This window comes from Eptatretus burgeri, chromosome 17 (assembly GCF_056783735.1).
Source record: "Eptatretus burgeri isolate ZD-2024b chromosome 17, Ebu_testis_v1, whole genome shotgun sequence".
Taxonomy (NCBI): domain Eukaryota; kingdom Metazoa; phylum Chordata; class Myxini; order Myxiniformes; family Myxinidae; genus Eptatretus; species Eptatretus burgeri.
The window spans coordinates 13,233,577-13,258,727 of record NC_140977.1 but is presented as its reverse complement, the minus strand read 5'-3'; the positions used below and the strand labels follow the sequence as shown (position 1 = coordinate 13,258,727).

Here is a 25,151-nt window from a genome sequence, read left to right as displayed (position 1 = left end):
TTTTGAATCTGCGTTCAGGGATTTAAATAAAACTTGGTACAAATATGTGTGATGATGTAGGTGGAGGCATATCTGGTGACCTCACAAAGTCGAAGAGCACCCTTTTAGGTAGCACGCACTCGCGAAGCGAAAAGCAGGGTTAAGCGATCGGTCCCGTACGTGTGTATGTACGTGCATGTCTGCATTTTGTTGTTCCCTTTTCTCTGGAACCGCTTGTCTGATTGACACGAAATTTTCACCATCGCAGCGAATATTCATGTGAGATGTTTTAATGATAATTATGACATCATCGGTCACATCGTGTGGCAGCCATGTGGGAAAAAGGAGAAACGTTGGACCTCTATCTCCAAAACCACTCCATGGAAAAAAATTGAAACTTGTCACATGTCAAGTACTCCCCATGGGGAATGTGATTTCTTTCTTTTTTTTTCTTTTTTTAAATTTTATGTCATCGGTGCCTTTGTTATGCAGCATTCTATGTATGCAATTATGACGTCATTCGATCAGAATGAATTTTTTTAGGGTCATCTCAGCATAAATTGGTCAACAGAAAATACATATATATCATATGTATGTATATATATATATATATATATATATATATATATATATATATATATATATATATATATATATATATATATATATATATATATATATATATATATATATATATATATATATATATATATATATATATATATATATATACATATATCTGATGTCATTGGTTATGTGGTTCGACAGCCATATATTGTCTTTTCTCCTCATTGATCGAAAGCAAGTACACTGCACCACGTGCACCATAAAGGCATTGGTTCACATCATTGTCTAATAATGTGAATTACAAGGGATATTGGTGGAAAACGGACGAACGTGTGTGATCCTGTGAGATTTGAACCCGGGTTTCGAGCATCATGAGGCATCGGTTCAGATGAGAACTTTGAATCTTGGCTCAGCTACAAACTGTCATCCCGGTGTCTCGCAGGCAGCGTGATTTATCAATGTATGTGCCGTCTCTCGAATGGACGTCAAACTGGGCATCCCGTCTGCCGGCATTAGTTGTTGGACGTTAGAGATCAAACTGTGCCCTTCGCAAAGAGTAGGCGAGCTATCGCCGGCACCCTGAACAAATTACAAATTACTGCCCTAACCTACAGGGGGCACTGCATCAGCATCACAGCGCAGGAAAGATAGCTCATTCGGTCATTGCTCACCTCCTGAGCCGTTTTATTTTGTTGGTGTTGAGTACCAACATAATTCTTCAGAGGGACATTAAGGTGGGTGTCCTTTCTGCTAGCATTCCCTGGTGGATCTTATAAATCCCACGGTGCCTTTTGAAAAGAGCAGGCTGTTGTGTACTCGTACTCTGGCCAAATTATCGTCCTAATGTACAAGAGCGTTTGCCGAAGGTACAGCCATTACCCGATGACGATGCAACCAGCAGGCATCAGAATATTTTTTTTTAAAGTACGATATCGAGATCGACAATATTGTGGGTAAAGAGATGGGACGCCATGAGACGGCAGCCCAGAGGGGAGATCAGTACTCCTTTTTGCAATGGACAGTGAACTTGAAGGCTGTGCATCATTTCTATTTTTCACGGAGTGACTCAGAACAATGGAGGCTGTCAAATCTGCCGTTGGTTTTTGAAGCAGTCTTTTTATTCTGCATGGAACGTGTAGGAGAGGTCAGGGCTGATGGTGAGGCCAAGGCGTTAAAGAGACTCGACCTCTTCCAGTAGCTGACTATGGAAATAGATTGGAGAGTTTGTTTGACAATCCTTGTGAAGAAACGGGAGCAAGATGGATTTCCCAGGATTAAAGGACTTGTTCCATTTCTCAGACAAACGTCAAATCATTTGCCAATTAGCAAAGTTGTGCAGCTGTTGTCTGTCTGTCAGTAGGATAATGTATGACTTGTGTACAGTAGTCACCTGCAAAAAAAATTTGTATTTTTTTACCCCGTGCGTACGGAGTAAGAGCGGGGTTAAGCAGCTGGATAAATTTGTCCGTTGGTCTACAAATGTCAGTTTATGATCGAGGAACAACTTTATTTAAATTGAATGGCTGTAAGTTAAACATGTGAGCACGCCCAGCAGTCAAACAGAATTGAAAATAATTCCAAACAGGAAACTCACTTTTTAAGGACGTAATAAAGGACGCAAACAACAGGCGCGAACAGTATTACGTTTGTTTGTTTGTGAACAGTATTACGGAAAAACTCCTGGACGGATTTTGACGAAACTTGGTGGGGGGATTAGGTATCGTCCAAGGACCATGCCATTACATTTTGGACTTGGTCCAAAGTCCAATATGGCTGCTATGGCGGACATTTTAAAAAAATATTTGAATTTTTGTTTTTGCATTTCTACATGTTTTAAGTGATTTCCAACCAAAAAAAAAAATTTGTTAGAGAAAAAAACCCAGAAAATTTTGCAACTTTTTTTCAAAAAAATTTCGATTTTATTTGAAAAATGTTTGATTTTTTTTTTTTGCATTTCTACATGTTTTAAGTGATTTCCAACCCCCAAAAAATTGTTAGAGAAAAAAAACCAGAAATTTTGCACCTTTTTTTCAAAAAAAATTTTCGATTTTATTTTTTTGCTATTTCTACATGTGCGTCGATCTAGTGTAGTTTATTCAATCGTGGTTCAGTAGAGTCTGATCCGTTTTGACCTACAATGAATAGGATATCAGGTTCACTTAAGTGACCCAGTAGTATTGGTGGCAGAGGTTTTGCACTCTACCGAGTGCTCCCCCTCTAGTTTTGGCATGTTTTTTTGTTGGAAATCACTTATAACATGTAGAAATGTCCAAAAAAAAATCTAAATTCTTTTTGAAAATAAGTTGTAAAATTTTGTTTTTTTTTGGTGGGGGGGGGGAGGTTGGAAATCACTTAAAACATGTAGAAATGCAAAAACAAAAATTCAAATATTTTTCAAAATGGCCGCCATAGCGGCCATATTGGACTTTGGACCAAGTCCAAAATCTAATGGCATGATCCTTGCACCATACCTAATCCCCCCACCAAGTTTCGTCAAAATCCGTCAAGGAGTTTTTCCGTAATACTGTTCACAAACAAACAAACAAACAAACAGACAGGGGTGAAAACAGTAACCTCCGTCCATCTTCGATGGTGGAGGTTAACAATATGCCGAGTGTTATGCCTGGGATGGAATCCAAACTGATGGTCAGAGTTCAGGCTGTTTGACGAGAGCAAAGACTTGACGTCGGAGCGATTATGGATTCCATGACTGCTTAAAATTGTCAGTAAGCTCTCTGGCCTATGATTGGTAGGGACTGTTTTTGTACCCTTCTTGTGAATTGAAGGGATGTAGCTGACTTCCTGGCAGACGGGATTGAGCCAAAGGATGACAGACTGAAAAACACAGACAGAAGACGAGCAAAGGGCTGCAGAGTAGGATTTGGGAACACGGCCATCGATAACATCTGGACCTGTCGCTGATGCAGGGTCATGAACATTTTCTGCCTTTGTCTGGTAAGAATGACCCAAAGTCCAGCAGACAGTATTGTGTATAAGGGGGAAAAGATGGGGACAGAATGGGATGGATTTGCATCCATCAAATTTGGTTGCAAACACCGAGTTGAGACATTGTACCTTAACGAAAGCAGAGTCTGCAGTGATGTCATTTGAGTTGAGGGGAGGGATGGACAGGGAGCACAACCAGAGATTAACTTGATAAGTGCCTCCACAACTTTGAGTTAGTTATCTAGCTCTGTCAAGTCGTGTCTGACTTCTGGCAACATTCATGATCGTATTTCTCCAAACATCCGTATCCTGCACCGCTTCCTGAAACTCTGGCAGAGACATCTTGGTTGCAGCCTTTACCCCATCCATCCAGCACGGACAAGGTCTGCTTCTTCCACGAACCATACCCAGCATGGTTGACTTCTCCAGACTTTCATCGTCTCCACGCATGATTTGTCCAAAATGTGACACTTTCTGTTTTAGCATCAGCACTTTAACATTCACCAACCTCCTCTTGGTTTGTATCGTCACATCTTTGTCTTTCCAGAACTTTCTCAATCCGAACATTAAGACCAGCTTTCCAATTTCCTCCTTCACTGTCTACAGCAGTTTCATCGAGTCCTCTTTACTTTCTGCCAACCGAGTGGTATCGTCAGCATACCTTGGATTGTTGATACATCGCTGAGTAAGATAAAGACACTTATTTGAGTGTTCAGCTTTGAGATTTTAAAAAAAATACGTTTTTTGGATTGCCTGAAGATAGACACACATTTGTTGTGATCACCATATGGACTGATCCTCGGTCGGATTACTTTTCCATGTTGAGAAAGGAAGTTCCTTCACCTCAACTGCCCCATCATAGGATTGTGAATCGTGGCTGAGAGGGTGGATTGCAACTAAAAACTCCACTTGGAGGTCCCTTTTATCCATCACCAAAAGGCTTTCGGATGGTCGCCGAATCGAACTCGGATCTTGCAGTCCCAAAATCGCACCAAGTGTGCAGAAAGCTCCAGATGAAGTTGGTAAATGGACTGTTGAAATCATCCGCCATCACGATGATGTCACCGACTGTTTTTTTTCCATTCAAGGGCAAATGCAGAGACACCAAAACAGGATCAAAGATTTAACTTAATATGTTACGGTGAACTGTGTCAAAAGCAGCTGGTAGGTCTGGAAGCATTAGAATTGATTTGACTTTGATCCGTGGTTTGATTTGTGTATACGCCGACAATTTAATACAATACAAGTTATTTTTGCACGAACACGACTCGCTTCCTGTCACCAGTTTCTGTGTCCTTACGCCATCATCTGTGGAGGTGTCACCAGAAAACAAGCGAGGCTCAGTAAGTGTGTGTGGCCTGCTGATTGGCACCCGGAAATGCCTGTTTTTGCCTGGTGCTGTGTGGTCGGTAGAAGCAAGGCCAGATGTAAGCTTGATTAAATGGAGAGCTCACCAACTTACCACCACTGGGAGAGTGACTTCTTGGGAATCGACCTCCTGCCTTGAGATGCCATGGGTGGGCAACACCATGTTTTTGACTTCTTCAATAGCAGCAAAGTGGGAAGCAGGAACGCCAGCACAGAGTGGGGGGCTATGTTCCATGGAGCTCCATGCGAAAGCTTCGTACATCATGATGAGCTTGGTGCTGCTGAGGAATGCCTCGGCTCGACGGAAAATACCCTGTGCAATGTTTTCCCGTTCGTAAGGCATATCGTCAATCAGGAGGATTACTTTGGAATCCTAGAAAATTGAGGCCATGATCTCGCCGGTTGAATGTTGAGGTCGAAATGTATTTGATGGCGTGGATTGCTTTTTGCATTCATTACATCCATTCCAATTTGGTTTCAGGATACGCAGGAGTGAAGCTGTGTTTGGTCCAAATTAACCAGATGAACGATAAAGGTGGTTTGATCTGCATTTCAATCGTTGAACAAAATGTATTTCAGCCTGGTTGGGGATCAGTGCAATGTCGAGCACCCGATCGTCTGTCGTGGCGTGAACATCCTCTCGGATTACACGTAGCTCGGCCCCCGAGGGCCCAGTAAGATGTGTGCGCACGCACGCACATCACACACACACACACACACACACACACACACACACACACACACACACACACACACACACACACACACACACACACACACACACACACACACATACCCTACAAACCTTTACATGTGGTCTTGGAGGTTGTGGGCAGCTGTGTGAGTGGCTTTTGAGAGGAAGGTGCCTGCTATTACATCTGATAAAATGTATGGACAGAAGGAGAGAAAATGTAAAAATTTTAACAGACAAAGGAAGCAAATCGAGAAGAGGTGATGCTTATGAAGCCGCTCCGCGAGGATCACATCACATCACATCACATCACATCACATCACATCACATCACATCACATCACATCACATTGCACTGTGTTGTTGTGCTCGGGGAGTGGGAAGGTGGGAGGGGTGATTCTTCCTTCGAAACACTCCACAAGGAACATCATTTGTGGGGCATGCTATTTCTGCAAGCCTTGTGAGCTGTCAGGCTGTCCGTGCGTTTGGGTGATACCCAGCATCGATGTGGAAGTGCTCCCCACGCAATGCTGATGTCATCGCCTGTACTAATATACCATGTGAAACATAACACCATTCTTCAATGCCATAGCACTGCACCGATCTTATAAACATCATCTTCTCGTACTTCTTCGTCGTCTGTTTCAAAATTGTCTTCGTTATAAAATAGCTACAACTGCCTCTCCTGCTAATTTGATCACCTGTGCTCGATCCATCCAACCATTGGGACCATACTCTGTGCAGAGCGTTGGTGCTGCCTAAGCAGTCTCCTTGGCTATTGGGCACAATTCTGGACGGGCCGCCACTCCGACACAGGATACCAGCAAGCTGGCACTCATTTTGCCGACCTCAGAAGGATTACAGGCAGACGCTCGATGCAATGTCTCAACGTGCCCACATACTGTGACTGCTGCTTTGGTTTCAGAATCCAGAGATCATGTTGATGCATTTCGGTGAGCTGTTCATTTTCTTTATTTGATTATAATTTCTGATGTTTCGTACTCTTTACGGAGTGTCGGTGCTGCTGAAGCAGTTTCTTGGCAAGGGTTGTACTGGGTGGTTTGCCACTGCCTTTCCAACGTTGTTTGTCTGTGCTCTGTCCTTTCAAATGCTGAGCATCAAGCAAGCAAGCGGCGTGTTCCATTTTTAAAGTTTTCCATGTGACTCGGCCGGAGTTTGAACCACCGACCTCCCAGTCTCGGAGCGGATGCTCGAACCTTTACACTGTCGAAGCTCGATCGGTACAGTACAAGGTAATTTGGATGAGGTAGGTAAAGCGTGTGAATTGTAAATTAAGAGTTGGTTTTCTATTGCCAACATTGTGGCACGAGTGTTGTTTCACGAGAACACTGTTAAATGACCTTTTTACTCCGAATGCTCGAAATCCAGGCTGAAATCAGCTCCGTGACTCGGGTTGTGGTTGCCGCCTTGTCAGACACGGCCACCCGCTTGTGCCACGCCAGTGGTCACAATCCCCGAGCATGTGTGAATTGGTGTCGGGTAGTGTGACTGCGTCTTCCAATGGCATCTGTTTCCTCCATTTTGTGTTCGCATTTGCATAAGGTGGAATCGGATCCGGCCACAACGTTGAGTTCAAGAGTGGAACAAGAGCACGCTGTAGGCAATACTTCAGGAAATGTAGTTGCCTGGAAGACACAACTGTTTGAAATGATAGTTATTTTGAAGAGTGTCGATTAACAAAATGCAATTGTGAATGGTCGGAAAGATAATTTGAACGAACTCAGACCAACGAACAAAATGTTGCTTTGAATGTTACGATGGATTAACAAAATGCTGATTTTTGAGAAGGGAGGAATTAAAGTTGTCACGATATGTGTTTAAAACCATGACCACCTGGAGCACCTCTGGAGGTGCATGCGGAAGGAAACGAGAACCGGGTGTTCAGAGTACAATGGTGGGTTTACCCAAAGAGGCACCACGAGTTGTTCTTGGAAAATCGCGGTCTTTGCCCGGTTTTGCTGCGAGTGCTGATCTGGAGGCATTTTGTTCAGCAATTCCACTGCATGGCAAGAGCTTCTAATTGGTCAGAGGAGGAGGAGGAGGAGGAGCAGGCATGCCATCTAGTGGGAACGTTGAGTGTTCCCGTGGTTGAATTTTTTTTTTTTTTTTTAAAGTGGAGCACCAAGGTGTCTTTGTTTGGGCGAGGTCCAAGTTCGTAAACTGAATGCGAGTCAGATGGCTTCAGAACGACACATGAAGTCGAGCAAACCCAGGGTTTCCTGCCTTGTGAAATGGCTTGTGTTGAAGAGGTTTGTTGATGCCTTTGCCGATTGGGAAATTCGTTTTTGAAATTGGAGGTACAACAACCTACCAATGTTACACGAGCTGCGGAACTCGCAAATAGATTAAAATTTCCTTTAAAATTCAAATTTGGTAGATACGGAAAACAAAATAAACCCGCTTTATACATCTTTACCTTACAAAGGGAGAAACAAGAATCATCGAATGACGGACATCTGACTCGGGAGTTCAGCCATTCCCTTGGGATTGCTACGAATACGGGTAAAGAGGTCATAAGTGCAGACATTGATCCGGGCTGAGGAGGAACAAGCCAAGTCGAGGATCCAGGACTATGTAGTGCAGTGCAAAGGCAAGGATGAGGACCAATCTGAGACTTTCTCTCTGTGTCTCAGCACCCCTTTTTAATCCCAGGGGATCGTAATCTTGCCAGCTGTGTAGCGGGTGCGGAACTTCTTTGGAGGTGGAGATGCCCGGTGCTTCCACTACATTGATTCGGTCTTCGTCTCAAGGGTCCCGGTAGTGAACGAACCCTCTTCACATCACCAGTATCCAGACGTGACGATAACTCCGTTAGATCAGCGTTGAAAAGGTCCAGCACCTCCACTGAATTCCACATTCTGGTGATGATCTTGCACATTGAGGTTTTGAGGCCCCCCATCAGGGAGAAACCTTTAAGGGGCCAAGATGTTCATGAATGATGGTTTTGATGCTTCCAACGGAAATGCAAAACTGCTTCGCAAGTTCTTTAACCTCGAGTCAGCAGTCGGACGTTTCCACGACAGAGATCATTTCTGGAATCGTCACGTCCAACGGTTGTCCAGATCCGGGGTTGGCTTCAATTGATTCAATGCCACGTTAAAACTCCTTCCCTCATCGTCTCGTTGTGGTATAATGAGGGGCAGCCTCCCCTGCAACACAGCAACCAGGCGGCGATGAGTTTTGCTTTGCGGTGCATCCTTCTTCATACTGAATTTTGACGCCCGCGTATGACTTAAGCTTTGTTAAGTCCATCATTCAATGACTGAAAAGAACAAACAGCATTCGTTATCGACAGATGATAATAGTCATGAAGTAGGCATGACTTGTAAATATTAATGCAGTTTTCAACTAGAAGGGCACTCGGTGGAGCGCATACCTCCACCATGCAATGCCTGATCCACGAGAACATATCGGACCCAACACATTTTTGAGATATCATGCTGCATATCGTTTTTGGCCCGATCTCTCAGTGGTGAAGAATCACTTTAGAAATTAAATAATTCTCTTATCCAGATCCAAAATCGAATCGATTCGTCCTAGTCACACACCCAACGTGTCCACCAAGTTTCGCCCAAAATCCGTCCGCAACTTTTTGAGATATCCTGCACACAAACAAGCAGACAGAGAGAGAGGTGAAAACATAACCTCGTTCCACCTTCGGTGGCAGAGGCAACAAGGTACCAACAGGTGTCAGAGGAGGGAGACAAGTTTGAAAGTTCATTCTTCAGGTTGAACAGATGCCGTTTTCTGGCTCTACTGAGAGTGGACACACACTTTTAGGCTTTGTGAAATGATCTGAGATTGTCTTCGGTCAGATTTGCCTTCCAGGAAGAGAAGGCAAGTTGGTTCATAGCTACTGCCTCACCACATGATTCAGTGTACCGTGGGCGGCAAGAATGGTCCGGTAATTGAAGACGAGATGGGATTAATCTGTGCATGAGCGAGAGCAGCTTCCTGTGGAATGATCCCCAGGCTGAGTTAATAAAACTTTGGAATGTATTTGGTAGCTGCGGTTGCGATTATCATATGAAACTGTTTGACGTGGATGTCATTGTTGATGATGATGTTCATGTCGAGTAATGAATGGTCGGTGATCTTCAGGGAGTTGGTGTGCTGTTCTCCACATGTTTGTGGTGGGAAGTGATGGAGAAAAGGATGTTATGTTTGGCGATGAGTTATTGTATCCAGCTGTGTGTGCGTGCGTGTTGGTCTGGATCTTTAATTGTGGATAAAAAATGTAGTTGTGTGGCAATGGTTTGGCCTCTGGTGTTTGGTAGTTGGTTGGTGATGGTTTTTGGTGCTGAAGTCCCCTCTGATGATGGTGTTTCGGAAGCAGCAGAGGTTCTGTAGTGGAGGTGAGTATTTGGTTGGTGCACTGGGGATGTGGTATGGTGCTATCTAAATGTTTATGATGTTCGTGTGTTCTTTGTTTCTCATTTTCATTTCGAAACTTCGAAGTTTGAGTGTGTTGTCTGGTGGTAGAAGTACTTTTGTGTCTTGAATCTCTAATTGACTCGTGTATGTCTGTGATGAGGCCTCCACCTCTGACATCTGTTCTGTCTGTGTTCTCCACTTGAGCGATTGACACAAAACTTTCAACATATTGGTGTGTCCCCCATGGCGAATTTTCTTAACGAAGTTCCACGATGACCCACTAATAATCTGGGAATCAATGGGCACTCACAAATGCCAATTTCATGACTCTTCTTCCTAGCAGCCACAGACGTCGAATGGTGTGAAGAGGCCTCGCCCTTACTCGAACATAATTACTTCAAGATGCTCGATTTCATTTTACTTTTATCTTCTTCTTCTTCTTCTTCTTCTTCTTCTTCTTGTTCTTCTTCTTCTTCTTCTTCTTGTTCTTCTTCTTGTTCTTCTTCTTGTTCTTCTTCTTGTTCTTCTTCTTCTTCTTCTTCTTCTTCTTCTTCTTCTTCTTCTTCTTCTTCTTCTTCTTCTTCTTCTTCTTCTTCTTCTTCTTCTTCTTCTTCTTCTTCTTCTTCTTCTTCTTCTTCTTCTTCTTCTTCTTCTTCTTCTTCTTCTTCTTCTTCTTCTTCTTCTTCTTCTTCTTCTTCTTCTTCTTCTTCTTCTTCTTCTTCTTCTTCTTCTTCTTCTTCTTCTTCTTCTTCTTCTTCTTCTTCTTCTTCTTCTTCTTCTTCTTCTTCTTCTTCTTCTTCTTCTTCTTCTTCTTCTTCTTCTTCTTCTTCTTCTTCTTCTTCTTCTTCTTCTTCTTCTTCTTCTTCTTCTTCTTCTTCTTCTTCTTCTTCTTCTTGTTCTTCTTCTTCTTCTTGTTCTTCTTCTTCTTCTTGTTCTTCTTCTTCTTGTTCTTCTTCTTCTTGTTCTTCTTCTTCTTCTTCTTCTTCTTCTTCTTCTTCTTCTTCTTCTTTCTCCGGCTGCTCCCGTTAGGAGTCGCCACAGCGGATCATCCGTATGATCCGCATAGAGATTTGGCACATGTTTTACGCCGGATGCCCTTCCTGACGCAACACAGGGATATGGTACACCTATTTTAACCGGGGTATACACCGGCCCAGTACACTGGTACTCACTTCGCCGACCTCGGAAGGATGACAGGCTGAGTCAACCCCCTGGTATATTAATTCAGTGGCCCAACGGGGCTTGAACTCAGGACCTTTTGGATCCCAAGCCGCTGCCCTAACCACTGCGCCAACACCAGGCTAGTTAATCCCCTCTCTATTGTCGTTCTAAAAACCAATTCTACCCACCGCTCGGCATGTTCGTGCCATCCTTGAATTTGGGCCTGGCTCTCAGTTTCACTTTCCAGTGCTTCAGCACAATTCACCGGCTGGGCAGCTCCAATTTTGCTTTCCGGCCTACTCATCTCTGCAGCACACGGGCCCTGGAGACCCTCCTGGAGCGCTCTTGAATCATCACTGGCTCCCACCATAGGGCCGGTCCTCCCCGCACCGACTGTGCCCTCTTGGCATTCTTGTTTCAGGTCCTCTCGAACGAAATCACCCACCTGACGTTTCCCCAGTGGCTTTCATCCGCCCAGGAGGCCCCAGGCTTGGTGCTTCTTTTTCACCACTCGATCCACTGTGCCACACTCCCAGCAGTTCACTACACATGTGTACACCATTATTTGTGAATTACCGATTTTAAATCGGCATCAGCACCATTGCGGCATCCACGTTCCGAATCTTATAAATCCCTCTAACTTCCCTTCAGGCAGCAGGTTCCTCCCCCCCCCCCCCAGCAAGGGTTGTTTTCATACCATTGTGCTAAAATTTGAGCTCTCACTCCAAGGTCCTGCACACTCCAGACCACACTCTTTTTCTCTCTGCACACACATCCTCACTCCCCATATCTTATCGAGGAAGAAATACGCCAATTCGAAGAAGAAAAAAATCCACGTCAGCCAATTTGACCAGATTCATCACATATTTGTTAAATTTAAAGTGTCAAGGCCAATTACAGTCTCCATAATTTACTCGTCAATTTAACCCATACATCCTCTCGTACCCTCTACCGTCTCACCCGTCCGTCTGCTGCCCTACATCCGAGCCCTGTTCTATTGGGGCCTCACTTGCCGAGGCCCCTGGTGGTTCCCTGGACACCCCGATAGCCTGAGTGACACAGTACACTGCCTCATCTCGATATGGGCTAAGACTATCGGCACAAATGATCTGGGGAAGGGTACGTGTCACGTCGCAGATCTGTACCAGAACGATGGTCGGACCCTGCAAAGGCGACGTGAGCTTGGGACACTGGCCCTTCCTCCTCCGGGGGGGTTAAAGAACCAAATCTTGTCCCCTGGAGCGTACTTAGTCACCCGGCCCCATATCCGCACTTCATCCACTCGCCATTCGGTGGCAAGCAAACCCATGGACCTCCGCCATGCTCTCTTTCATGAGATGTGGGTACCCTTCCGCAGGTCCTTCACCTGACCCTTCTGGTGGCTTTCCGCAAAGCAAATCTACCAGGGATCGTACGTAACTTCCTCCCATACATAAGTGGTGTGGGGCTACACGACGTGGTCTCATGCTGGCAGGTCCGGTGGGCCATTATGAGATAAGGGAGGTGTTCGTCCCAATCGTCCTGATGGGTGGTTGTAAACAGGGTCAGTTATTGTATCAAAGTTCTGTTGAATCTTTCCATCGTCCAATCAGATTGCAGTCTCAATGGGGTCATTTGAATCTTCCAAATTTCTTCGAGTCTGCACACCTCTTTTATTGATTGACTCAAAATTTCGACCCTGGTCTGTGTGCAGCTCTTCAGGGATACCATGTTGGCACACAAACCATTCTACAAAGGCTTGAGCTACCACACTTTCATCCTGATTGGTTGTTGCAAGGGCCTCGGGCTACTTGGTAAAGTCGTCCATGACTATGAGGATGTATTTGTTCCCCTGGCAATGTGAGGTAACGGGCCCAATATGTATATTGCTACCTGTTCGGTGGGGTGGGGTGAGAGAAGGAGCAGGTGCAGTTGGAATTATTCAAACTATATAACTGCAATGTACAGGTAGTGGACAATTTTTTTTTAAAACACCTGGGTAAATGAGGGACACCAAGCAACGGCTTCCGCAGAGGCGTTCTCCGTGTGTTCATTAAGCAAATACCATCCCGGCATGCTTCGGGTCATGTATAAAAATGCTGCACAGGCCTGGTTGCCTATAATTATGGCTTGCATGGCTGCAAGAGGAGACCCCCCCCTCCCCCCATCCCCAATATCCCCATCCACAGAGCACGTGTGGTCGCCAAATGGTTTCATGAGCATGACACTGATGTTATCCATATGTCATGGCCTTCTCATTCACCAGATCTGAACCCAATCGAGCATTTATGGGATATTCTGGAATGATGCCTGAGACAGTGTTTTTCACGTCTGTCAAACAGGTGTGAATTGATTGACTTTCTCGTACAAGAATGGTGCCGCATCCCTCCTGTAGAAGTCCAGGCACTGGTGGACTCTATGCCACGGTGCACGCAGGCCGTACTGGCCGCACGTGGTGGCCCACCGCCCGATTCAAGTGACTTTACACTGATTTCCATTTATTTATTTATTTTTCATCTTCATCTATGCAACCCGGGTTAACTTATTTTTGGGAGCGATTGAGGCAGCGACCTGTTGCCTATACGCCGCCCAAATAAAGGTATGTGTCAGAGGAACATGTTTCACGCTTGGGACACGATCGCCCGCAGGGTGGTTCGTCTGCTAGTTGGCCCAATAGAAATGTCTCCTGAATCTCGCTATTGCATTCGATCTGCCCAAATCTCCATCGGCTCGGGTAGCATGCACTTGTGAAAACATCATCTTAAACTTTGTCAGCGCTATTACCAACCAGGAAGTTCTCTCGGAGGGAATCTCCACCCTCTTGCGATTGAAGACGTCGTCTTGCAACGCTAAGGTCTGCCACTGTCCCCCAATAAGCTTTTGTTTGTGCTGCGAACGGTGAAACTTACTGCCCCCCTGATCTGAGGTCATCGCGTATTTACAGTAACTACGTGGAGCTGCTCACTGAAGCTGCCAGATTGGTTTTGCAAAAATGAGTTTTCATAATCCAGGAACGATTCATCGCAGCATTGTTTCCAGCATTTACCGAAACGCAGGGAGACGTGTGAATACCACTTGTGGTGATGTGACTACCATGAACATTGATGCTGTGCTTTACACTCGAACTATTGAAGATTTTGTTCATCAGACTGGTATCGTCTTGATTATCACATTCTCCACTTTGTCTGCATGGAGCTGTACACTTAAAGCCTTGAAACTCTTTACAATGGCATATGCACCCTTGATTGCATCCACAACAGAGTAATTTTCATGATGGGGACATGCTGCCTCAGCGAGTGTGGTCCACAATGGGTCCCATTGTCCTGCAGTTGTTTTTCACCCATCCCCAGTTCCTTGGATCAGGAAGTTCCGGTAAAGGGAGGAGAGCCTGGACCCACATTATGTTTCCGCCGTGTTGCAACAGTGCAGCTCGAGTTGGTGGGATGTTGTCAGCAGCTCGATATTTTTTTTTCTTCTTTTTTCTCCTTGTGAATAACTGTTTCCTGGCTCCATTCACATCTAATTGGTGACTTGTTCTGTCATCCATGAGGATGACAAAACGTTCTATGATTGGCATGTCAATGTCTGAAATTTCTGTTGGTGCACATGTGAAGGCTAAGAAGCTTCGAGTTTGCCAGATTTGTCAAGCCATCTTCTTTCCGATGCCAATGAAGGGCACTGCATCACAACCGGCAAAGCTGTGGAACAAGGGCAAGCATCGAGCTCTGAGTCCCAAGTGCTGCAGCACCTTCAGGGGCAGCGAGAACACGGAAATGTTTCCCTGGCCCAAATGCCACCCAGACTTCTACAATATTAAACCGGCTGACAGCAGCTACTGCCAACACAACGACATCATCTTCCACATCCTCTTCAATCTCATTCTTCCCTCCAGAGCTACAAGACTGCTGTTTCTCACCATCTCAGATCATCCCCAGTCCTAAACCATGATCTTTTCTACCCTCCTTGCAAAAAGGGGTGGAAGCTTTCCAAAATTTCTAGTTTTCCCTCCTTGGAGTTTCCTTCTGTATCCATTTTGTCCACCCCATGCATACGTGTTTTGCATCCTGTTGTTGGCCGTCACGTCCCGTTCCGTTTACTGTATTAGCTCTTCCACGAGCCTCGACAATGTATACCAAAGAAACCGGTGTCCAAAGTCCTCAGGAGTATTTTCTCGCATCCTTGATTTGTGGCATGACACAAGTGCAACATCATCTCGGTGTCGGCCTCTTCATGTTGATATGGCTGCAATCCAGCTTGTCATGGGGTTGCCGATGTACAACTTTTTACCCGTTGGTGTTGATGATTTGTTTTCCACTCTCAATTGTGACAGCCTGTTCATTTAAAAAGCTGAAGGCGTCACTTTTGTTCTCGTCTATGCAAAGACGCTCCAGCAAGTTTAGTGGGATTGAGGTTTTAACATCCACCCTTTTTCATACACCTTTCCCCCTTTCTTTCCCTGGCAGTGGCTTTCAAAGAATCTGCATGGTATTCATCCCATACAAGGTCCAGTCACTTTTCAGTGCACTGTTGCTGTTTCTGAAGGTTGGGCAGAACTGCATCTTGCACATAATGCAGCAAAGCTTTTGGTTGTGCCTGGTTTGAGCATGTTCACAAGTGCAGCACCATCAACAATCGTGACATTAATAGCTGACCTCTCATCAGTTGGCATGGTGAGATCCTCCAAACACTGTAGCAGGTTTGACTTGGCACAAAGCCTTAGTTTTCTTCAATGAGATATTGATGGTGGACAAGGCTGATTTTCATGCTGGATAAGGTCATCAAAGTTGCCATCACATGTTTCTGACACGTTATACTGAAGTCTTGAAAACTAGGTGCAGTCACTCTTTTGGCTTGATACTTGCATACGAGACTTGGGTGGCTGCTTCAGGCATGGGCAAGACATCAAGGACGATTTGCTCCTCTTGATAGCGTCAGAGAAGAGTGTTGAACGATCCACAAGCCGTTCTTAAACAAAAGTTTGATATTGACCCTTGCCAATCTTTACCACTCTCTTCAACATCTCTTTCTCTGATTGGTGTACAATATCATTGAATATGCAGAACAAGAAGATCATCACTGAGCTCCAAGAAGGGATTCCCATCATTTTCCATCACCTGCAGCAGAGAATGCACATCCCTGGTAAAAGCAGCTTGAATGCCCTTTTTCTGTTCATTCCTGGTGGTCTGACAGGCCACCCTACCACCGCAAATCTGCTGCTCAGTATCAAGTGCAAATTCAAATTCCTGGATCAGCCTGGCTACTTCTGGCTCACCGACTGTCCACCTACGAAGTGCAGTGGGATTTTCTATGAGACAAACTGCCTCCCCCACACCTCCTACCCCCATTCATGTCCCCCTTCAAACATTAATTAATTTATTTTTGTATACGTTGTCGAGGCTCGTATGAGAGCTAACACACAATGCACAGCAAGGGGGGCATGAGACGAGGGGTGGGAGAGGGAAGGACAAAACAGTGGGGAACAGAGACATTAGGAGATCTGTGGAAGGGAGAGGGATGAGGTATACAAGATGGACACTACAGGGACTTTCAGGAAGGATAGCAGGGAATTTGAAGTGGGTGGGTTTGGGGTGGATTAACGGGGGTAGAAAAGATCGAGGATTTGGATGGGGGACGTCAGAGGTGGTGGTGAACAGCTGTTTTGAAGGCCTGGAGGGAAGAATGGGATTGAACAGAGTAAGGGAGTTTATTCCAAAGGCGGGAAAAAAGAGGAATGAAAGAGTGAAGGTGAACAGCGATTCGTGATTTTGGTAGTTTTACCAGAAGGGGATTGTTGGCGGACCTTGGTAATTAATAGCTATCGAGGAATTAAACACTTCAGCTCGAACGACATTTTTGATGACAAGTGACACTGATACAGAGATGCTCCATTGAAAATCCTTCAAACAGATATCTCTAAACATATTAACAGCCACCTTCTGCCAATCATAACGAGATGATTGTTAGGTATGAATTTCATGAGTGGCACAAAATCGTACCTGGCATCCATCTTTGAATTTGTCTCCAAAATGTCAACAAAACAAAAAAAAAAATCAGCGATGTCTCCACATCTGAAATATTTCAAGGGGGTCCGAGAGAACGATGGGGTCTTCAACCTCATTCTTCCCTCCAGGTCTTCAAGACGGCTGTTCACCACCATCTCAGGTCGTCTCCAATCCAAAACCATGATCTTTTCTACCCTCGTTAACACCACCCAAATCCCCCCCTCCTTCCAATTTTCCAGTTTTCCTTCCTTGGAGTTTCCTTTTTGTATCCATCTTGTCCACCCCATGCATGTGTGTTTTACGTCCTGATCCGTTCAATGTACTAGCTATTCCACGAACCTCGACGATGTATACCAAAAAAATAAATAAAACTGCCCGAGGAATTCCCCCAGGCCACTCTTACCAGAGGAGGGTGCTAAGGGGATGGCACGGGATCCAGGTGGCCGTATCCAGACCGCCGATCCCGTTATGACTGGCATGGGGTCTGGTCCCCAGAGACCCTGGCTGTTTGTTTCCTTTCATCCTGACTTAGCAGTTCATTATGAAAGGCTCATTGAAGAATGTATTCCGCAGTTTCAGTAAATCGCTATTTGAGGACCTGAGTGCTGATGTCTTCACTGTCGATTGCAGGAGTGTACAGACGAGCTCGGAACTTTTATACTTTGGGGAGAATTTTCAGTCACCAGGGAGTGGTCGTGGATGAAAGAGGCTAATGAAAGGTGTAAGAAAAGTCTGAACAATTTGATTGCACCTCGGGATAATTATATTTGACAGAGCCCTAATATTCTCTGCTGTTGACGAAAGTTTGTAATTGAGGGTGAAAGCAAGTGTTTTTGTGTTTTATTTTATTTTTTTTTAAATTGCAATGAGCTTACGTGTGACTGCAACTGTGTTGCTCCCATTTCGGCCAAGTTTGATCCAACCGTAACCCTGACCAGGGTCAGGCAAGTTCAGTGCAACCCTAAAAGGAAATGAGAAAGTGGCAGTTGCTTAGGGTTAAATTCTTCGCAAATCGTCGAAACATGAAAAGGCTCTTCCAATTGATTAGTCAATCGGCCAAGAGACCGTAAGAAGTTAGCGTTGAAAATTAACGATTCCTGTTGTCCCCCCCCCGCCCCCCCAAAAAAACGTCAATGGCAGGGATGGAAATTTTTCCCCTTTTTCTTTTTGTCAGATTCACCGAAAGTGTCGTTTCTTTTTTTGCGATTGTATGTTCATTGCTTCACATTAAGAGATTATCTCAGATATGCTTTCCACCGCCTGAGGACCCGTAATCGAACTGTCGCGGTTGATGATATGGTCAGGATAACGCTCGAAAGTCCTCTACAAAAATCTCTGCCGATTCTATTTTGAATCTGAATCTGGGATCAGTTGTCCAGCAATGGCTTTTTGAGCGATGCCAATTGAAATTCATCGAACAGACTTCTTTGCTGCAATTGGAGTGTTTTAAATGTCTAACCTCGTAAGATTGTACTGTTATGTTTCTGCCTTTCACGGGTGGCTGCACGGGTTGCAAGAAGCGAGATTTGATCTCGACTAGAGGGATGTAGGTTAAATCTCAAGATCATTTAGTGGTAATGGAACCGGATTTGAATTCTCGAACAGGTTTTCTGACCTCTCCCACAGCCAAGAAACAACTCGGCTCCAATTACAGGGATTCGGAGCTCGGTGTTGAACCGCATCGTGGTAATCACAAGGGCAGGGATCTTATGCATTTTATTACAAGTGCCAACAACATCTATTACTTTCTTCTGCCACAGGGGGATCGTAATGAATTGAATACAAAAAGGAGGAAACGAGGAGGAGGAGGGGGTCAGCTTAAAATGCCAAAGAGCAACACAATCGAAGTCAACAACCTCAAACAGCAATAACAACATGAAAACACTGAAAATGACAGGAATTAAAACATGCAACTCAAACTACCACAACTTGCAAAAGGAACAACAAACCCCCTGAAACGATAACACGGCACAAGACTCGAACCAAGGAGCGGGTCTCGATCGCATACTTCGTCTCGGATTCTTCCTATTTTATTCCTTTCAGCTCTTGAACTCTCAGCCACTGATGGTCCAGGCCAAAATCTTCTTTCTTTCATGGACACAATTGTTCCCACCTTCTTGTGGGATTGCCTGGGGGAAGTTTTGGGCCCACGTATTTCACGAACTGGCTGGCCAAGCTTGATGTTAGACGTAGTAGACAGGGCAAGAATTTGGAATTTGATCAGGGTGCCAGTGATAGCTCGCCTACTCTTTGCGAAGAACACCATGGGATCTTTAACAGCTACCAACTAATACCGGCAGATAGGACACCAGTTTCATGATGGAAGGCAAACGCATTAATGAATCATATAGCTTGTGAACCACTAAATGACAGTTTATAGCTGTGTCGAGATTCAAACCCAGACTAGATGCCTTCGAGTCGAATGTGCCTACCTCGAGCCCATTTTGCCAGTCGCAGTTCAGGCCAAAATCATTTACGCTTTTGTAGATCTTTTATACATTGTATGTATGTACATATAAATAAATTAACAAATCCCTTGCTCCTCCAGCCGAAACTGTTGTGGAAACGAACCAAGAAGGCCTACACAAGGTAAGTGCTATTCTGTTTCAAACACTTCCCAAACTCTGGGTTTGATACAGCAGAGCGCTTACCTTGTGTAGGCCTTCTTGGTTATTTTACGCAGCAGTTTCGGCTGGAGGAGCATGGGAGGTGTTAATTTATTTATATAATCCTAGCCACCTGGGTTTAGTTGATTTGGTGAGAGCTGATTGGCTATTCCCTCCATTCACATGTGAGAGATGTGGGTGGGTCTTTCTTTATTATTTATATATTGACTGCTTTTGATGTTTGCACGTGGTACATGCTTGGGGGACCCTCATTGGTGTGCATTGCTGTCTTTGCTGTCGCTGATGATTTGCCAATAAGCGATGAAACCGGTCTGGCAGCTGAGGGGGTGTGTATCATTGGGATTATGAGGTGTGACTATTTGTGAATGTCTTTACACCTGTGGAGGAAAACCATTCTGAACAGGAAACTTAGTTTTTAACAACATCATAAAGGACACAGACAACTTGCAGGCATGGACAACTAATGTAACGCGTTAAATAACGTGGTGTAAAAGACTGCATCAACGGCGATAAACTTCCGAATTAATTTTTCTGACAACCTTTAAAATCCTTATTTTATTTCTATTTAATAATATATTTGAACATTTTCGAACACAAACTGCCTTTTTGGCGCTTTCAACACCCTTCCGTTTAGCAGTACTTGGACAAAATATTACGGCATTTTACATCACCTTGACCAATCAAATTTTCCGTTTGCAGATCCCGCCCACATCCTTTTTTTTTCTCCAGACTGCACGGGGTAAGGTGTTCCATGAACTCTCTCGTGTAAGTTTAAATTGTTCCTCGTTGCTCCCAGAACTGCTTTGTGTACCACAGACAGGTTAATGTGTGGCAGGCATTTACTGTTGGTCAGGATGTATGTAGCAATAGCTGGTGTGGCACTTGCTTCCTGGTACCCACTGCAGTAATGGGGTCTGGTTTTATATACATACTAGAATATCGGCGCTTCGCTGATGGAAATATCAATCTTTGTTGTGATGGCTAATCAATAGGGCAAGAAGAAAAAGGATTCAGAGTGCAGCGATAAACCAGTGTTGCAAGTTAGCGTTTGCAGCTTCACCACGTGGTACCCATGGACCCATAAAGAAAAGATTAAAACAACAAAATTTTTGTTGCAAACCTTCCTGGGAGTTCCTTGAATCCACCATAGTTCAATTCAATGAAATCTGTTAATCCTTTCTCAAGTTATAACACGACAGGCTACTCTCTCTATCGAGTGCAGCCTGTGGCTGCTGGTTGCATCATTGGTTGGGACGCGGCTATGCCGCTGATGCAGTGTACCCCTTACTAGTACAATGGTACTCATTTTGCCGACCTCGGAAGGATGACAGGCTGAGTCAACCTCCTGGTGTATATTAATTCAGCAGCCAACGGGGCTTGAACTCAGGACCCTGGGATCTCAAACCACCACCCTAACCACTAAGCCAAAACCAGGCTTGACGGGCTACTAAAAAATAACAATACATGCATACGCATGTATCCGAGCAGAAGTACCTGCACCATGTGCAGCAGGAATCTCCCGTTCAGATATGAGGATTTGTAATGCTGCCTACCACAGGGTGGTGCTACATGATACACATCTACATCGAGAGAAATGGAGCCTTCCCCCCCTAACCCTGTAGGTTTGAAAAGGCTTTCTTGCATCTCCATTTGCCAAGAGGATTCAAACGGCTTGCAGTATGATGGGGTGACTACATGTGGGGAAGATTCTATCGCTACAGACAGAAAATACCACTATGTATACTGTGTGTACATGCATGTGTGTGTATGTATATGTATATGTATATATATGTATATATAAATAAATGTCATTTTCTGTGTGTCTGTAACACCAATTGTGCCAAAACTACTAGGCCAATTGCCACCAAAGTTGGCACATGGGCTGCTTGGTTTCATCTGTAATCATGAGGGTTTGGGAGAGGAAAAGTCGACAGAAATTTCTTTTTACCTTCGCAAACTTTGTTGCGAATGTTATGTTTTGATTGCTGTGTATTTATTTATTTATTTATTTGTGAATATGTGTGTTTTTGTTTGTTTGTTATTCGCATAACTCCAAAAGTATTGAACTGAATCGCAGCAAATTTGGTGGGATGATTGGTTATTATCCGAGGACCATTCGATTAGATTTTGGGAGCGATCGGGTCAAAGGTCAAGGTCATGAAAAGGTCAATCGTCTTTTTACCATAGCGTGGTCAATTTGTATCCAATTTGCATGCAACTAATGCCAAGATGTTCAGAATTCAATGCCCCATCTTATGATATGTGACATGACACAATGACATAATAACCCTTTATTAGCGGTTGGGAGTCAAAGGTCGGGGGGGGGAGGTCATGACATTGCAAAATGTGCGGTTTTAGTCATAACATGGTCAATTCTTATCCGATTTGCATGAAACCAACACCAAAATGTTGACTGTTCTGTTCCCCACACTCAAATACCAATTACAAAATTAAGAGTGCAAAGGTCAAGGTCGAGGTCATGAAAAGGTCAAAATCGTCATTTTGCCATAGTGCGGTCGATTTTTATCCAACTTGCATGCAACCATTGCCAAAATGTTGTGAATTCAATGCCCAATCTTGTGATATACGATATGACACAGGAAATTTAATGTTTTTAAGCCATCATAACACATATGAGATGGCAGATGTGGTATGGAATTAAATACCCTCACAATCAACGGTTTCTGGGGGGGGGGGCAAAATGTAGCGTTGGCGAAGGTATGCGCTCTCCTGAGTGCCCGTTCTAGTTGAAATGTGTATCGTGTTGCGCCACCCGGTGTTGGTGGCAGAGGGTATTGCAAGTAGCGGTGGAGATAAGTTGCATTTTTGCACTGTGCGGTCCCGAGAGTGGGAAGCTCCAAAGCCAACCTACACTAATCAGGGGAGGAAGGGGAGGAGAGGTGGGAGTCCAGCGGGAGGGGAAGGGGTGTGAGTAGGGACCTGCTGTTGCCCGGCAACACTGGGCACCTCTGTCGGTATATATATACATACGTACGGTCGAGGCTCATGGAGGAGCTGGATGACAAAGGGCATTGATGTGCACAAGCATCTGCTCTGAATATCTAGTCTGAAAGAAAATGTAGAATTAAGCAAAACAGGGGTATGTTCCATTACCAATGAGCTTGTAGAGCGCTCGCCAAGCGGCTTAAGCACTCCAACGAAATGGTTGAGAAGGAACGGCTGGCTTGGCGAGCGAGAGCGAGCTGATTGGTAAAGGGAACACAGCGCTAGATTCTCACCATCAGCACAATAACTATGACGTCATGGCAGCTTTGAGCAGTAGTGCACATTGATTGTCCAACCGCGTTTCCATATTTGTGGTGCTTGCAGAACATGAGGTGTGTGACGTCAGTGTACTTTTACACCACTTGCAGTACAGGGACGTTATGGGAGACTTATATGGATAGCAGTGCTCGGATGGGATCTCATGAGACGAGCCTCGCCTCGAGTTTGAATCCCTTCTGCACTGAAGCATTCATCAAGTTGTTTGAAGTCGATTTGTTGTTGCTTTGTCTCGTTTCGTTGTCGCTTTTTTCTCGTTGTTCGCCACTTTTTATCGACGCTCTCCTAATTAAGGGATGTAATTGCTGAGCTCAGGCGTCTCGCTCTCGATGAGCGCGATCGCTAAATGGGGTCGTCGTCCCACGCGACCCCATGATCGTTTCTGCCTGTGACCTCCTTTCTCGTCGTTCATTGATTCTGGCACTCATCGTTTCTTTTCGTCTCACCCGTCCAATCGCGCCTTCCTTCCGATAAATCGGCAAGTGGACCCTGACGATGCAGACATTCGCTTTGGCTTCACGTCGCTTCCTTCTTCCTCTCGTCGTTCCCCCCTCCACTCGGACCGGTCGTCCTTTGATGTTATTTTTTTCCCCCCCCCCCGTGAAACCTGAACCGCTTTGCTCCTCGACGGTTTGTCCCCCATTAATCGCCGGGCCTGGCTAGTCGAGGGCGCACATGGCAGCTGGAGCGCTACGCGCCGCTTCGTGAAGGGAAATTCTTATTAACTCGCGATGAATGTTCGAGAAGGCGATGTCGCTGTGAAACAATAAATAAAAATTTTTTTTTTTTTTGGTGAGACGTGAGCTGTGAAAGGTTAAATCCCTGAAAGATGGTGAATTCAAACGAGGTTAAAGAAATAATTGCCCCGTGCGGTCCCTCCCTCTGCACTCCCAGGACCTGGAAGACGATGGGCAGGAAGCGCGCGGCCGAGCCCCGCGCCAAGATGGCGGCGGGTTGCTGCGGCGTCAAGAAACAAAGGCTCTCGGCCGCCGCCTCGTCCTGTACCTCGGCCTCCTCTTCGGCCTGCGGGGCCCAGCAGGCCGCCGGGGTCGGGCCTTGCGCCGCCACCGCCTTGGCGCCCAAACCCGGGGGGCTCTGCTCTCAGCAACAACAGGCGAACGGGGCTCTTCTGTCGCACCATCATCACCACCACCACCACAACAACCACCATCACAATCATCACAACCACAACCAACTCGGCCAGCAACCCCAGCACCTTCACTCCAACTTTAACCACCACCCGGCCGCAGGCCGGCAGGACATGGTGGCCTCGGCCGAGATGTGCTGTTATTGCTTCGACGTACTGTACTGTCACCTGCACGGTTATCAGTCCCCCCGGAGCCCCCGATTCACCAACGAGCCCTAGTGAGTACTTTGTGCCGTGTCCGCGATGTCTTGAAACTCAAAAACACCCCCACTATCCCCCCCCTTTCCTCCCCCCCTCATCCTTCTCTCCCCCTTAATAACCTGTCGAGGTCGTTTGTCTTTCTCGTCCATCGACTTGTCCGGACGTGACATGTTGTGGTTTTGTTCCCCTCCTCTCCCCTTTTATTTTGTGCTCATTTTCACGCCAACTTTTACTTTCTTTTCTTTGTTTTGTTTGTCCCTTTAAGTCATCCTTCTCCAATTCCCTCCTCTTATCCCTCACTCCCTCTCCCACACATTCCTCCCTCCTCCTCTCCCACTCATACCTCACTCACCCTCACCCACTCATCCCTCTCCCCTCATCCCTCCCCCCTCTTCCACTCACACCTCACTCATGCTCTCCTCATCTCTCCCCTCATCCCTCCTCTCTCCCACTCATACCTCACTCACCCTTGCCCACTCATCTCTCTCCTCCTCTCTCCCCTCATCCCTCCCCTCTCCCACTCATACCTCACTCACCCTTGCCCACTCATCTCTCTCCTCATCTCTCCCCTCATCCCTCCCCTCTCCCACTCATACCTCACTCACCCTTGCCCACTCATCTCTCTCCTCCTCTCTCCCCTCATCCCTCCCCTCTCCCACTCATAGCTCACTCACCCTTGCCCACTCATCTCTCTCCTCCTCTCTCCCCTCATCCCTCCCCTCTCTTACTCATACCTCACTCACCTTGCCCACTCATGCTCTCCTTCTCATCTCTCCCCTCATTCCTCACTCCCCTCTCCCACTCATA

The 25,151-nt window shown here is 45.5% G+C and overlaps 1 protein-coding gene across 5 annotated transcripts in view; it reads left to right on the top strand.

Annotated features, from left to right (window-relative positions):
• The window catches only part of AMMECR1 (AMMECR nuclear protein 1), a 100,772-nt gene that overhangs the window by 18,167 nt on the left and 57,454 nt on the right, over nucleotides 1-25,151 (top strand). For 4 of the 5 annotated variants that reach the window (XR_015052852.1, XR_015052851.1, XM_085862114.1 and 1 more), the window contains one exon: nucleotides 23,891-24,361. The exons of the other annotated variant lie outside the window; for it this stretch is intronic. Coding sequence is in view for 2 of the 4 variants with exons in the window: in XM_085862114.1 (XP_085718240.1) it covers nucleotides 23,891-24,361 (471 nt within the window). In the remaining 2 variants the exon portion in view is untranslated. The remainder of the gene's footprint in view (nucleotides 1-23,890; nucleotides 24,362-25,151) is intronic. 5 annotated transcript variants of the gene reach the window in all.